At 38.0% G+C, this 14,354-nt stretch overlaps 1 protein-coding gene across 8 annotated transcripts in view; it reads left to right on the forward strand.

Annotated features, from left to right (window-relative positions):
* The window catches only part of SLC4A7 (solute carrier family 4 member 7), a 101,886-nt gene that overhangs the window by 78,512 nt on the left and 9,020 nt on the right, over nt 1–14,354 (forward strand). For 4 of the 8 annotated variants that reach the window (XM_054191057.1, XM_054191065.1, XM_054191059.1 and 1 more), the window contains 11 exons: nt 82–215; nt 776–1,021; nt 4,450–4,555; nt 6,165–6,326; nt 7,313–7,426; nt 7,871–8,032; nt 8,292–8,543; nt 11,777–11,845; nt 12,284–12,457; nt 12,802–12,933; nt 13,678–13,775. In XM_054191057.1, coding sequence (XP_054047032.1) covers nt 82–215; nt 776–1,021; nt 4,450–4,555; nt 6,165–6,326; nt 7,313–7,426; nt 7,871–8,032; nt 8,292–8,543; nt 11,777–11,845; nt 12,284–12,457; nt 12,802–12,933; nt 13,678–13,775 — 1,649 coding nt within the window. Of the gene's footprint in view, nt 1–81; nt 216–775; nt 1,022–4,449; nt 4,556–6,164; nt 6,327–7,312; nt 7,427–7,870; nt 8,033–8,291; nt 8,544–11,776; nt 11,846–12,283; nt 12,458–12,801; nt 12,934–13,677; nt 13,776–14,002; nt 14,055–14,354 lie in introns of all 8 variants that reach the window. The other 4 variants (XM_054191060.1, XM_054191061.1, XM_054191063.1 and 1 more) reach the window with 2 other exon arrangements.

The raw sequence follows: 14,354 nt of genomic DNA on the forward strand, positions 1-14,354 counted from the left end.
AAACTGTGTTTATGCAGATGTGATGCTAAACACTAACCTGAAAGGCAGCATAGTTACAGCAGTTTCTTTTCCCCCAAACAGAGTGCAATAGAGTCTCTCTTTGGAGCCTCACTAACTGGGATTGCCTATTCTCTCTTTGCTGGGCAACCTCTTACAATTTTGGGGAGCACCGGACCAGTTCTAGTATTTGAAAAAATATTATTTAAATTTTGCAGGTAAGCGATGTTTGTATTAGCTTGATGCACTTTCTAACCTTCTAGCCTGTTAGAATAGCTGTAGTTGAAAGCGGATGTGTCTTCAATGTGGATGTCCATGAAGATGTAAATGCAGCGGCAAGAGACTTAAGAGATGGATGTGACTTGGCAAAGCTATAAGGCACTGGTGCACCTTAATGAGAAAATCAGTGATAAGATGTGGCTAGGAATTCATGAAAGTTATGTTTTCACTGTGTGGAGATGTTTGCTTTGATTCTGCAGGGGTAAACAGGGATTGGTCTGTCCTCTAGGTGAAAGCATCTAGGTAGTTCTGGAAGGATTGTCACCATGATGCTTCCCCAAGCTAGGTAGTTGCACCCTCAGTCCTAGAAATGTCTTGCAGTGTTGCTTTACTTTGGAAGATGAGACAGAAAAATGTCTGCTTCCTTCAGAACTAACATCAAGGATGAGAGAAGTGGTGAATTACCTACAGAGCTTGGCCTCAGTATTGGTTTTCAAATAGAATATAGTATAGGTGACTTCTGAGCTCAGTTAATACTTCTGTTTGTTTCTTCACACAGGGATTATGGTCTTTCCTACCTCTCCCTGCGAACTAGCATTGGTCTGTGGACAGCATTTTTATGCATAGTGCTTGTAGCCACAGATGCCAGCAGCCTTGTGTGTTACATCACTCGATTTACTGAGGAAGCTTTTGCAGCGCTTATATGCATCATATTTATTTATGAGGCATTGGAAAAGCTTTTTCATTTGGGAGAAGTGTATGCCTTCAATATGCACAATGATTTGGATAAACTGACTTTATATTCGTAAGTACCACGTTTCTATCTGTTATTAAAATACGTAGGGAAAAGGTTTATAGTATAGAGACATACCGTTAACTAAACTGCAATGTGTGCCTCTCCGTGGAAGGGTAGGAGGAATGCTGGGGGTGGTATGGGTATGAGAAACCTTAGAAAAATTCTATTCAGGATGCTGTGGAATTGAATTTTCTGTGCTAGCTATGCGTGGTTGGAAGGGATGAGGGGCTGTGACAAAGCCTGCTTTAGTTGCAGCTTTATTAAAGGTCACCCTGGAGATTAAAGGTCAGAACACGAGTTCTGCCTTAACGCTTCTAGAACTCATGATAGTTTACCCCACCTGGGTGAGAATTATTTCCAGGTATTTTATCTCATGGAGAGCTTCTGCAACTTTCATATGCTTTGAACAGGGAGTTAACATCTTCAAACAGTGTTACTTTCTACTGTAATTACAGGGAACACTTGAGTTTAAAAAAATTCTTTTTTTTTGAGAGAAGAAAAACAGAAAATACAATAGTTTTGGGTTTTTTTTCTTTCCTGACTAAGTAGAAATATTATTTCTATTCATCACAGTAACTAGCAGTAAAACTATCATTACAAAAATAACTTGTTTTCCTTTAAGGAAAGCAATAAGCAAGCTATTTAGGCGTATCTCTTTTTATATTTCATTTATTTCTGTGGTGGTTGTATATTACCTACCTGTGGTGTGTTGACTTTGGTTGGATACTAGGTGCCCACCAAGCCACTCTACCACTCCCCCTCCTCAGCTGGACAGAGGGAGAAAAATGCAATGAAAGGCTTGGGGGTAGAGATAAGGACAGGGAGATTGCTGAGCAATTACCATCATGGACAAACCAGATTTGTCTTGGGGAAATTATTTTAATCTATTACCAATCAAATCAGAGTAGGGTAATAAGAAAATAAAAACTAAATCTTAAAACACCTTCTCCGCATCTCTCCCTTCTTCCCAAACTCAGCTTCACTCCCGATTTCTCTTTACCGCCACCCCAGGTGGCGAAAGGGGATGGGGAATGGGGGTTGTGGTCAGTTCATCACACGTGTCTCTGCCACTCCTTCCTCCTCAGGGGGAGGACTCCTCACCCTCTTTCCCTGCTTTAGCATGGGGTCCCTCCCATGGTAGACAGTCCTCCATGAACTTCTCCAACGTGAGCCCTTCCCATGGGCTGCAGTTCTTTACGAACCACTCCAGCGTGTATCCCTTCCATGGGGTGCTGTCCTTCAGGAACAGACTGCTCCAGCACGGGTCCCCCACTGGGTCACAAGTCCTGCCAGCAAACCTGCTCCAGTGTGGGCTCCTCTTTCCATGGGGCCACAGGACCTGCCAGGAGCCTGCTTCGTCACGGGCTTCCTATGGGGTCACAGCCTCCTTCAGGCATCCACCTACTCTGGGGTGGGGTCCTCCATGGGCTGCAGGTGTATCTCTGCTCCACCGTGGACCTCCATGGGCTGCAGGGGGACAGCTCTGGGACCTCACTGGACTCCCGTGTGAGCATATTAAATTCACTGATCTGGCAGAAACTATACTGTAGACCTTCTTTGCACCTGATTGTGTTTTGATACACCAGCATAGGTGTGGAGGAACATGAGGGTGGAGAGAGGAAGGTGTGACATTTCCTTGGTTTAGCTCTGTGACATGTCACACATGTCTTCAAGGGTGTGCCACAGAGTTCAGCTTTGGTTTATCCTGTATCTTTTTTCTATCACAAAGCTGTGGGAGATCCAGCCTTTTACAATTGCACGCTTTTCCCCCCCCCTCTCTGTACCTGCAGGGGGAAGAGGGTGCGAAACAAGCATCTTCAGCTAAGTGAGCCAGAAGACTCTCTCAAATACTCTTCCATTTTCTGTTTTTTCTTTCTCTTCCTGGATTTCCACTTATCTACTTGATGGCATCCTGTATCTTCATTGTGTCTGTTTAGAAACTTGTCTTGTCAGTCTTCCTTCGGCATGCTTGTTCATGTTACTGCCTTGACCAGCAAGTAAAGATGCTTTCTTTTTGTCTCATCATACTTACTGTTGCAGTTCCTTTCTCTTCTGATGATTCTTAAGTTACTCTGTTTGCGACTACCTTCTAGGAATTACTGCTTTCCAATCTTCTGTTTCCTTTTGCTGTTACTTTAGGATTCAGTTATGAAAGGAAAGTATATTTATTTCTTAATTTTTTTAAGTTCCCTAAACATTATGCTTTGCAAATCTAGATTCTTTTTGCCTGTGCACATTTAGTGCTTTTTCCTTCTTGACCTTGACACTCTCAGGATGCAAGTTGCCCTGGTTCTTTGCTTTTCAAAAGAGAAAAAGGAGGCTTATTTCTTGCTTATTATCTGTTTCTCTTCTTTTACGTAATTGTTTACATGTCAAGCTTACAGTTTGGTGTGCTTGAATAGCTTTATTTGAAAACATCCCATTAAATCAATATTCAATGTGTTACAGTTGGTTTATTTTTTTTTTTTTTAACTGATGAGTACTTCTGTCAGTCTCTCTGACAGAAAGGATAACTGCAGTAGGGAGGGGCACTTTTACTTTTTCAAAAAGTTATTAAAAATGCATATATGCAGTTGCTTTAAATCTGAGCAACTTATGCATTTATATCTTAGGTTAGCCCACTACATACTCAAAAATTGTGTCTTATTTCAGAGTGACCACTTTTGGCCATATGTAGATCAGAAGGCATGCCAAATGCAACATAAATGGCTAACTACCAAAATTTTAGAAAAGACTTGGAAACTTCTAGAGGATAATGACATGTATGGTTTGAAAAGGAGTTGCCGAAACTGAGTCATCTACACCAATTATTTAAATTAAACTATTTCAATCTCTCTGTTTTTTCTTATGTTGGTGTACAGTAGGACTAATTGAAGTTTGACTCACTGTGGGATGTTAATGCTGTATAGAAATCTAAAAACCTTAACCTGTACACTTAGAAAACTCTTTGTGCCAAGTTGAATTATGTAGAAATCTTTAGAAATTACACAATACATGTTAGTATAGGGTTGTTGGAAAGTGGTGTCATTTGGATTATTATCTTCATCTGTAATTCACAATATGTAGAAGTCCACGTATATTATCTGTTTTGTTTTATTTTCAGTTGTCATGCTATTTAAAAGCTGGCAGATCAGTCAAATAATAAAGTCAACATTTTGCCTGCTTGTAATTCTTTAAAATACATAGTTTGGTTTTTTTGTCCAATCCATTCAACCTCTTGAGCAGTTGCTTTTTTGCATCATCACTTTCCCCACCCCTCCGATAATGCTAGTTCATGTCATGCAAATTCATGTCATGCCTTGTGCTCTGCTACTTTCATAGAAGGTTGGGATAAACTCTGATTTAAACTCTTTAGGATTTTTAAAACTACTGCAAAATCACTGCATTTTGGCATTTACAGCTTAAAAGCATATCAGCTTTTTTTTCTTCCCCTTCAGATGTGTGTGTTCTGAGCCCGAGAATCCCGGCAATGAAACTTTGCAGGTGTGGAGGGATATGAATATATCTGTGGAAAATATAGCATGGAGTAACCTTACAGTTCCTGTGAGTATGTAAAAGCTATGTATATATGTGTGTGCATATAAAAAATAAATACATACACAGTACCAGTCTTGATTAATATTTTTCATCTGGTTTCTTCCTTTATTTGAACCTGGATTGTTTTCTTTAAAACTGTATTTTTAAGAAGATGTTAAGATGGAATCTGCAGTTAAAATGTGGTAGCAAAACATGTTTCATCAGTCTGTTAGATGTTGGTATAAAAATACAACACAAACAAAGAAACTATCTAAATATTGATTGGAAAAAAATAATTATTTGGAAAACTGAAGGTTAAAAGAAAAGGAGAAGAGCTATTTGAAGGAAGAGGCTTGAAAGCATTACCTTCTGAACTGGATATTTCATACTGAGATCTAATTTTGTGGGTAGGTGAAGAGGAGGAAAGTTACCGTGTGGAAGTGATACTGAAATCTTTTAGGAAGAAACATTTTTACTGATTTAGTCGATCATTGGGTGGGATTCAGTTGCCTAAATGCAGCTGTCCACAGTCACTTTGCATACCCTGGCATCTGGTTTTCACCTACATCTTGAAAGGTTTGGATCTGGTAGAGATTTTGTGTTGTGTGTGCTAGCTGCGTGTGCCTACTTTGGCCATCTTAGGCTAAGATGGCAGTAGACATCTGTTTATGGGCTGTCCTTGTGTCTGAACCTAGATATTCATACTGAAACTAGGTGTTTTGCACAGCAAAAATACTATGAAAAGCCTCAGTGCTTTACTTGAGTTTTAGCTGTAGTGTTTTCTGTGTACCACCAACAGCTTCTAGTCTACCATAATCACTTAGGGTGGCAGTTTCTCTTGAACGGTTACAATATTCATTTTCTATTTATTTTTTATTTTATATACCTCTTCATTCTCTTAAGCATCTTTAGTCTTCCCAGAGAGACAGAACTGATTCAGGATTTGCTGGTGCTTATAATCAAAGTAGATTGTTAACACAGAGAATTTCTGTCATAAGTTTTCGATAACTCAGCCTGTTTGAAGACAAGGTTGTGGCAGTGCTGCTGCCGACTATTTGATCTGTTGTACTCCATGTGTCTACTTTAATTCTTTACTTTGCATTTTAGTGAGCCTTTTGGGTAGGGATTGTCTGACTTTGTTTTCTTTTTTATTCAAATCCATTATTTATGATGCTTTTCTACTTTATTAGAAACTTTTATCTGTATCAGGACAAAACAAAGTCAAGAATAAAGAGGTGGTAGAAACTGAGGTGGTCCTTTTCTATGTTCATTAGCTTGAAAGTTGATGTTGGATAGTCTGCTTTTCCTAGGCTTAGTCCTCAGTCTTTATTTATACGTTCAGTCTTGTGATGCTTTGAGAAATAGAATAGAAATGAGGTGAATGTAAAGTAGTTGTTTCTTCTTGGGCATTTCCCAGCATTTTGTCATTCTGAAATAATGTGATGGCTAATGTGGCTCTTCTGGAACAGACAGCACACATTTTTGGCATTTCAGGATGAGGTAGTGATGAAGGAAAGAACACCCTTTTTGGGATTGTGAAGGTTCTTAAATGTGTTTTATATTGAAAAGCTGCAAGTTAGGTTGAATGTACTAAATGAATAAAATGTAGAAATTTAAGTAGTTTTTTTCTTTGCAGGAATGTTTAGAATTTCATGGTGTGTTTCGTGGATCAGCTTGTGGCCATCATGGACCATATATTCCAGATGTTCTCTTCTGGTCTGTCATATTATTCTTTACAACGTTTTTCCTCTCCTCTTTCCTTAAGCAATTCAAGACCAAACGTTATTTCCCAACGAAGGTAATTCTGATTAGAGACTATTGTTATCTTGTGATAAATACAGTAGTAAAACTTAGTGGAGTTGAGTTTTCTATTTTGCTTCAGAACTTTATATTGAGAGATTTCTTTTAAAACAGAAGAAGAAGTTGAAAACAGAAAATTAGCTAATAGTTCCAAAAATGAAGACATTAGATGAAAGAAATGTGCTGCAGAAAATTCACTGCTTGTTCTCTACTTTTGTATAGTTACAACACTAAGCATTAGAAGACCTAAGCAGTCTGTCTTCTCATGTTAATGGGTATTGCCAAGTATAATTTGGAAGAGTTAATACTGCTGCTCTTTTCCTCACCTAGCCGTACAAAACAATTGATTGCTTTCCCCAAGCTGCTGACATATGAAGGATTCTGAGTGGTTCCTCGGGAGATCACTATTTCTAATCAGGCTAATATCATGATTATCCTTGGACTGATTTACACAACCTCTGCTAGCCAAAATAAAGCGGTTAGATCTTCTATAAAACTCAGCTTATTCCTACAATGTGTTCCTAATGTTTAATAAAGTCACCTTTGATAACCTGAATATGTTGCAAATTATGCCTCTCCTGTCTATTAAAACATCAAATGTACGAATATTGATTTCGGAACAATTCAGTGATGCTGTTGAATTAATCTACAAGAGCCTAGCTGTGACGGCCCAGCCTCCTGGTAGTATTGAGGGGATAGGAAGATGAGGAAGCCATTATTTTAAGTAATTTACTTCTTGCAGTAGATGACTTTTAAATGACATAATGGTATGAAGAGTTTTACAGAATGCTTTCCTTCTGCAACTTCATGCTATTCTGGCAGGCAGCTTAAATTTTAAAATGAAAAGAGAAAATATATGTAATGTTCAGGGGTGTAGTATGATATAAACAGACTTCACTATTCATAGGGGAGAAAATTGTCTTCCTATACAAGCAAATTCTAATGATGAAAAAGCAAGAGTTAATACAAGTCTTTTCTTTATAGGTGCGTTCTACCATCAGTGACTTTGCAGTATTTCTGACCATAGTAATCATGGTTTTGATTGACTATCTTGTAGGAGTACCTTCTCCTAAGCTTCATGTTCCAGAGAAATTTGAAGTAAGAAATAAAACCTTTTAAAAGCTTAACTTTTTAAATGCTTACAGTTTCATATACAGTAGAACAATGGAATTGTGTAGAAATAGAATTTTATCTTTTTTACTTATAATGTTGTTGATGAAGTAATCTCTCTTTTCTGTTTTGGACGTATGTCTCATCTGACAGAAGAGACTATGCTTTATATTATAATATCACTGAAAAGGAAGCATTCTTTTGTGCAAATGTGCAAAAATGAAGGAATGGAATGCATTTGTTTTAATTTTCCATGTAAATGTCACGTTCACATATAACAGCCAAGTCAGTCTTTTGGTCAAAGGCATTGGAATAAAATCTAAACACGTGTTTGAGACTGTTGATCTGTTCATTGCAGCTGTTTGTGGCAATAAAACCTGCATTTTCTTTCAGTTGTTTAATTCTTATTGCTGATGTTTTGGTTTTTTTCAGCCCACCCGAAAAGACCGAGGATGGTTCATAGATCCTCTTGGAAGTAATCCTTGGTGGACACTATTGATAGCTGCTGTTCCTGCTTTACTGTGCACCATTCTCATTTTCATGGATCAACAAATAACAGCTGTTATTATAAACAGGAAAGAGCATAAGCTGAAGGTAAAAGTCATTTTCACAAAACCCTAACATCGTGTAAGTCAAGCTTATTTAAATCGGATTCATCCTGCAAGTCTGTGAAACATTACCAACAGCTACTAAATAAATTTATGTATTGACTAATAAAGAATGAATATAATTTTGTGGACATTCTCAAATTATCTAACTTTTGTAGTTATCAGTTATTTACCGGCTACGTTATAAATAATGATATCAGATAAATAGAAAACTTACTAAATTATTTCTTTGCTTAATTTTACAGAAAGGCTGTGGTTACCATCTTGATCTGCTCATGGTTGGTGTTATGTTGGGGATATGTTCTATCATGGGTTTACCGTGGTTTGTTGCTGCAACTGTCCTGTCTATAAGTCATGTTAACAGCCTGAAAGTTGAATCTGAATGCTCAGCACCAGGAGAGCAACCAAAGTTTTTGGGAATCCGGGAGCAACGAGTGACAGGATTGATGATTTTTGTCCTGATGGGGCTGTCAGTGTTCATGACTTCTGTGTTAAAGGTAAAATACAGATTTTTCCAAAATATTTGTATTTTCTTTGTGCTTTTGATTTTGATACTGTGATTTAGCGTTTCATGATGTTAGTAAGTTTTATTATGTTAAGTAAAATACGCATCCAGTCATTCTCGAATTGCTTTCTTAATAACGGGTGTTAGTTGAATAGAAACGATGGGGGGAGATGTAAGAAAATGGAATCTGAGCAAGCTAGAAATGTAGTGAGGAGTGAAGAAAGCAACCTTTGTCTATTTTACCTGATTTTTCTTGCCAGCTATCTTTTAGTTTCTCAAGTCTATGTTACCTAAAATAGTTCTTCTGTAGTTTTTAGGTGAGTGCATAAATGGAGAGAGAAAAGGAGTGTGATAAAGATATAGTTACTTGAGAGGAAGTAATAGTAGTGTAGCAGAAGAAACAAAAACATCTGGTTTAAAAAGTGATCGTCAGATCGTTCACTTCTAGTTCTTATCTTCAGTTTATTAAACTTCCTTGGATGTTTAAAGCGTCAAGATTATCTTATGCGTCATCACAGTGTAATACTGATTTTGTAGGTCCTATTGTACCCTCAGTTTACGCTTTGTCTCTCAACTTAAATCCATAGTGCCCTTCTGAAGACTTTATTGGAAGAAAATGAGTCAGCTCAGTTGGCTTTTTGCTCAGATTTGCATAAAATCTGTTCAACTTCTGCTTTGTTGTTTCAAATCCAATAGATAAAAGGAGAAATGAAAAAAAAAAAAGTCTTTTTATTGCCAAAATAGCAGATATGGCATAAATTGCATAATTGCTGATACCTTTAAAGAACTTTATAAAAGTCTGTTTGAAGACAGATCACAAGTCATTTCACAAAAAAGTAGCTTCTGCTGGCTGTTTAAGTTTAGATAATGGGAAGAAATAAACCTATGAACACACAACTATAGTTTAGTAATTAAAACTACATGTTATAAATTCTTAATAGTTTACCATTTGCATGTGTCAAAGAATGTAAAGGTCTGAAAACAATAAGGTAGTTGCAGTCACGAAAAATGAGTATTCATAGAATCATAGAATGGTTTGGGTTGGAAAGGACCTTAAAGTTTCCTTATAGTTCCAACCCCGCTGCCGTGGGCAGGGACACCTCTCACTAGACCAGGCTGCTCAAAGCCCCATCCAGCCTGGCCTTGAACACTTCCAGGGATGGGGCATCCACAGCTTCTCTGGGCAACCTGTTCCAGTGTCTCACCATCCTCACAGTAAAGAATTTTTTTCTAATATCTAATCTAAATCTCCCCTCTTTGAGTTTAAAACCACTACCCCCTCATCCTATCACGGAATCACAGAATCTTCAGAGTTGGAAGGGACCTCTAGAGATCATCTAGTCCAACTCCCCTGCTAGAGCAGGATTGCCTAAAGCACATCCCTCAGGGCTGCATCCAGGCGGGTCTTGAAAATCTCCAGAGAAGGGGACTCCACAACCTCCCTGGGCAGCCTGTTCCAGTGCTCTGTCACCCTCACTGTAAAGAAGTTTTTCCGTGTATTTGAACGGAACTTCCTATGTTCTAGCTTGTGCCCATTGCCCCTTGTCCTGTCGCTGGGAACCATTGAAAAGAGCCTGGCGCTGTCCTCCTTAAACCCACCCTTTAGATACTTGTAAACATTAATCAGGTCCCCCCTCAACCTTCTCTTCTCCAGGCTAAAGAGTCCCAGCTCTTTCAGCTTTTCCTCATAAGGGAGGTGCTCCAGTCCCATAATCATCTTGGTTGCCCTTCGCTGGACTCGCTCCAGTAGTTCCCTGTCCCTCTTGAACTGGGGAGCCCAAAACTGGACACAGTACTCCAGTTGTGGCCTCACCAGTGCAGAGTAGAGGGGGAGAATGAACTCCCTCGACATACTGGCCACAGTCTTCCCTATGCAGCCCAGGATGCCATTGGCCTTCTTGGCGACAAGGGCACACTGCTGGCTCATGGATAATTTGCTGTCTACCAGGACCCCCAGGTCCTTCTCCTCAGAGCTGCATCGCCACAGTCTCTGATAAAGAGTCCCTCCCCATCTCTCCTGTAGGCCCCAGATTTGACCATCTCTGGTTGAAAAGCTACCAAGAGCTCAGCTGTATAATGCACATGATCAGAATCAAAAGCAGAAATACTGAAATAGATTTATTGTTGCTCAAAAACAAAATATAAAGGTGCTGATGGCTGAAGTGATGTTTACCCCATGTTTTAACAGCTGATTCTTAGAAACTAATACTTTTATTTTTTATGGAACCGAGGGTAATAGGAATTATTACTATTTGCTCTTTATGAAATGTTCTTCTTTTTCAATGTGAATGGCTGCTGCTGTTGGAAAAAAAGGAAGGAGAATAAAGCCGTGCATCTGTAGGTTGCTGTGCTTTTGTTCTGTGTATGGATTTATACTGATCTAATGCAGTAGGAGTTAACATAAATGAAGTACTAGCATGTCAAATTATAGAGCTTGCAGTGAGGACACTAGCTTTTTTTTTATATATATATATATATGTACATAACACATAGATATGCAGTAACGAATCCTTAAGGCATAGTTTTATTCTACGGTATTTAAGTTTCACTAAAGGCTTTTGTTCAGGCTTGATAGCAGCAGTTTTTATTAAGATTTTGAACTGTATCTTGGCTGTCCTTTACTCAGAAGTTTCATGAATTCAGGAGCGAAGAAAGCCCTGCTTGCTTTGTGTAGGCTGCAGAGGTTTGATGCAAGTGCTGCTGAAATTAGCGGACAGCTTCATTATCTTAGTAAGCTTTAAATTGATCTTACTGGAGCAAAATTTTAGCCCTGAATAGTGAGCAGATTTTCATACCTCAGTAGCTCTCATGGGATTTTTGTTTTGTCTGCTCCGGAAATGCAAGATTAGTGATCAAAAGTAAAACTTCATATGGCAGTTTCATGAAGTTGATAGTCTCGCTACAGTTCCTATCAGATAGCAACATAAAGCACTATACTTAGCATTAATTGAAATCGTGGTTGCAACCCAGAAAATTGAATGAATGGGCAGTCAAGAAGGAACTACATTTTAATCCTGCTGGTAGTCTTGTTAGCTCTAGATTTTTTGGCTGCTTAATGATGCATACATTTTCTCTATAAATAAAGAGCCTCAGCTTTGACAGATTTCACTTAAGTAAAATATAAAGTAAAAGAATAACTTGGTCCATGTCTTTCACTGATATGGACTGCAGTGTTATGTGATGTTGGTTCCACGAGTAACTGTGTGGGTGTGTTTTCCTCCCCAGTTTATTCCAATGCCAGTTTTGTATGGTGTCTTTCTTTACATGGGAGTATCTTCATTAAAAGGCATTCAGGTAAAGTCTGATTTTGATGAGCAATTTGCTTTTATTTAACACTAAGTGAAAAGGAAACTGTAACACATTACTTCGTGAGCAACAATAAAGCCAGTCCATATTGTCTGAATAGTATGTAGGATAATTTCCTGTCTGTCATATTCAGCTATTTGTTCTTGTTGTGTTGTGCTTTCACTTATCAGTTCTTTTGCAGTTATTCTTTCGGTAGTGTAGCTGAGAAATAAATTTTCTGAAATTTTGTAGTTAGTAATGGAGGGGGTGGGGTGGGTGGGGAACCTAACAAAACAGCCATCCGCCCCACTCCTCTGAATGTTCAGTGTACTTCATTAGCATTTTATTTGGGATTAACATATGTTTCTGGAGTCCCTTAAAAACGTTTATTTCCTCCTGGAGGGGAAGAAAATAATTAACTGAAGGATGATTTATTTTTCAATGCAGTTTTTTGACCGTATAAAACTGTTTGGAATGCCTGCCAAACATCAGCCTGACCTGATTTATCTACGTTATGTGCCGCTCTGGAAGGTCCATATCTTTACAGTTGTTCAGCTCACTTGTCTAGTTCTCTTGTGGGTGATTAAAGCCTCTGCAGCTGCTGTTGTTTTCCCTATGATGGTAAGTTTTCTGTTTCACAAGTTAATAATTTTCCGAGAGTATGTGCATCATCCAGGATCTCTTCAGAACATATTTGCTGCCTTAAGAAAGAAGGGAGTGGGAAAGAAATAAAAGAACCCGTAGTACTTCACTTTTGAAACACAAGGACTTTTCGTTTCCTGAAAATAAGGAATTCAGTTGTGAATTGCTATTGAAAGTGGAAATTATTTAACTTTGTGGTAAGATAAGACTAGTACTGCAAAGAAGGGCTTCAGATAAAGATTCTGAATGTACTGAAAGTGTGCCTGCGTTTTTGTTCATTTAAGTTGTTTAATATAAATGATTTCATTTATGGTTCCCCTAAGGTTCTAGCATTAGTGTTCATTCGCAAGCTCATGGATTTATGTTTCACCAAAAGAGAGCTTAGCTGGCTTGATGATCTTATGCCAGAAAGTAAAAAGAAGAAAGAAGATGACAAAAAGAAAAAAGAGAAAGCAGTAAGTGTGAAAACAATCAAACTAAGCACGTTGTAAATTACTAAAAAATACTCAGTGAGACTTAAAAGAATTTTAAGTGGCCTGAGCATATGACTGTAGATACCAAATACACATTTTGAAATTCTTTACTAATGAGATGTAATGCTAGAGGAAGTATTACTGTCAATTAAGTTAAGGAAGAGTCACTCTTTCAATGATGCTATTGTGAACTATGACTCTTATTTGTGATTAAAATTAGCAAGCAAAGTGGGGAAAAAAAGCAGGTTTTAGCACAAAATGTTGTTTTCTTTGTCTTTCATCAGGTTAGAAGGAGAGAAATGGGAGAGGGAGAGAAAAGCAGTGGAGCAGGGATCTTTACCCTGCTTAAATAAATCACAAAACTCTTCAGAGTACCAGGGACATTTTGCTTGTTTGTGTTTGCAGACCTGTAGTTAAAACCAACTGCTAATTACCAATAATACAGTATTATAGCATGTATAACTTCTCCATAAAAGTCTTACCTAACTGTACACCAGCTATCTGAATTCCTTACAAAACTTGTAACCCTCTCCTTCACCTCCCCCTACCCCTATGGAAAACACTCGTAAGAAAAAAGGTCTCAAACTATATCTCCTGCATTCAATTCCAGTGCTTACAGGGACATTCCCCTTACCCCTATGGAAATTAACTGTCAGCGTGAGATACTTCTTTGATTTATGCTGTGTGAGTGATTTTATAAAAAAACTCTTCACTTGAAATTTACAGGAAGCAGAGAGAATGCTTCATACAGGGGACAATGAAAGTGTACACCTTGCATATGGAGAAGCAAATTTGGATTTTCCTGTAAAAACCTTAAAATACAGGTATAATGAAATATTGGTCTTTTAAGAGTTTTTGTATCACGTGCTGTAATTTGCTTTATATGAAGTTGATTGTACATGAGTTGAATTAGTTTTTTTTCCCAAGCTTGTAACTCAGCCATGATTAGGAAGTATGAAGGTGTATCTCATGGTGCTATAGTAGCATTTTTATGTTGCATTGTTCTTTAAACTGCATCTTAATTATAAATTTACATGACCATCTTGAACAGATCAGATGACTCAATTTCAACCAGCTGTACTCAAGGTGAAGAAGCTTCCTTGGTCAGTTTTTGTGGAATATTTGTGTGTTACTGTGCATGAAATAACTGAGTATTAAGCAACTAATGGCATCAGTTGAGCCGTGTGTTTACCAGCCACTTGGATTTTTCAGAAATAAGTATGCAGTTCTGTGATGGTTTATTTAAGTGAGGGCTAAAGTCTGTAATTTCTGTGATATAAAAGAACTTTTTACAGGCAGACATTTTTTACTTTAAAAGGTCATTTTCTGAAAGTAAATGTGAGGATAGGGTTACTGGTTACAGTATAGGGTTATAGGGTAGTTACAGAATAGGGTTACAGTGC

This window comes from Rissa tridactyla, chromosome 2, assembly GCF_028500815.1.
Source record: "Rissa tridactyla isolate bRisTri1 chromosome 2, bRisTri1.patW.cur.20221130, whole genome shotgun sequence".
NCBI lineage: Eukaryota > Metazoa > Chordata > Aves > Charadriiformes > Laridae > Rissa > Rissa tridactyla.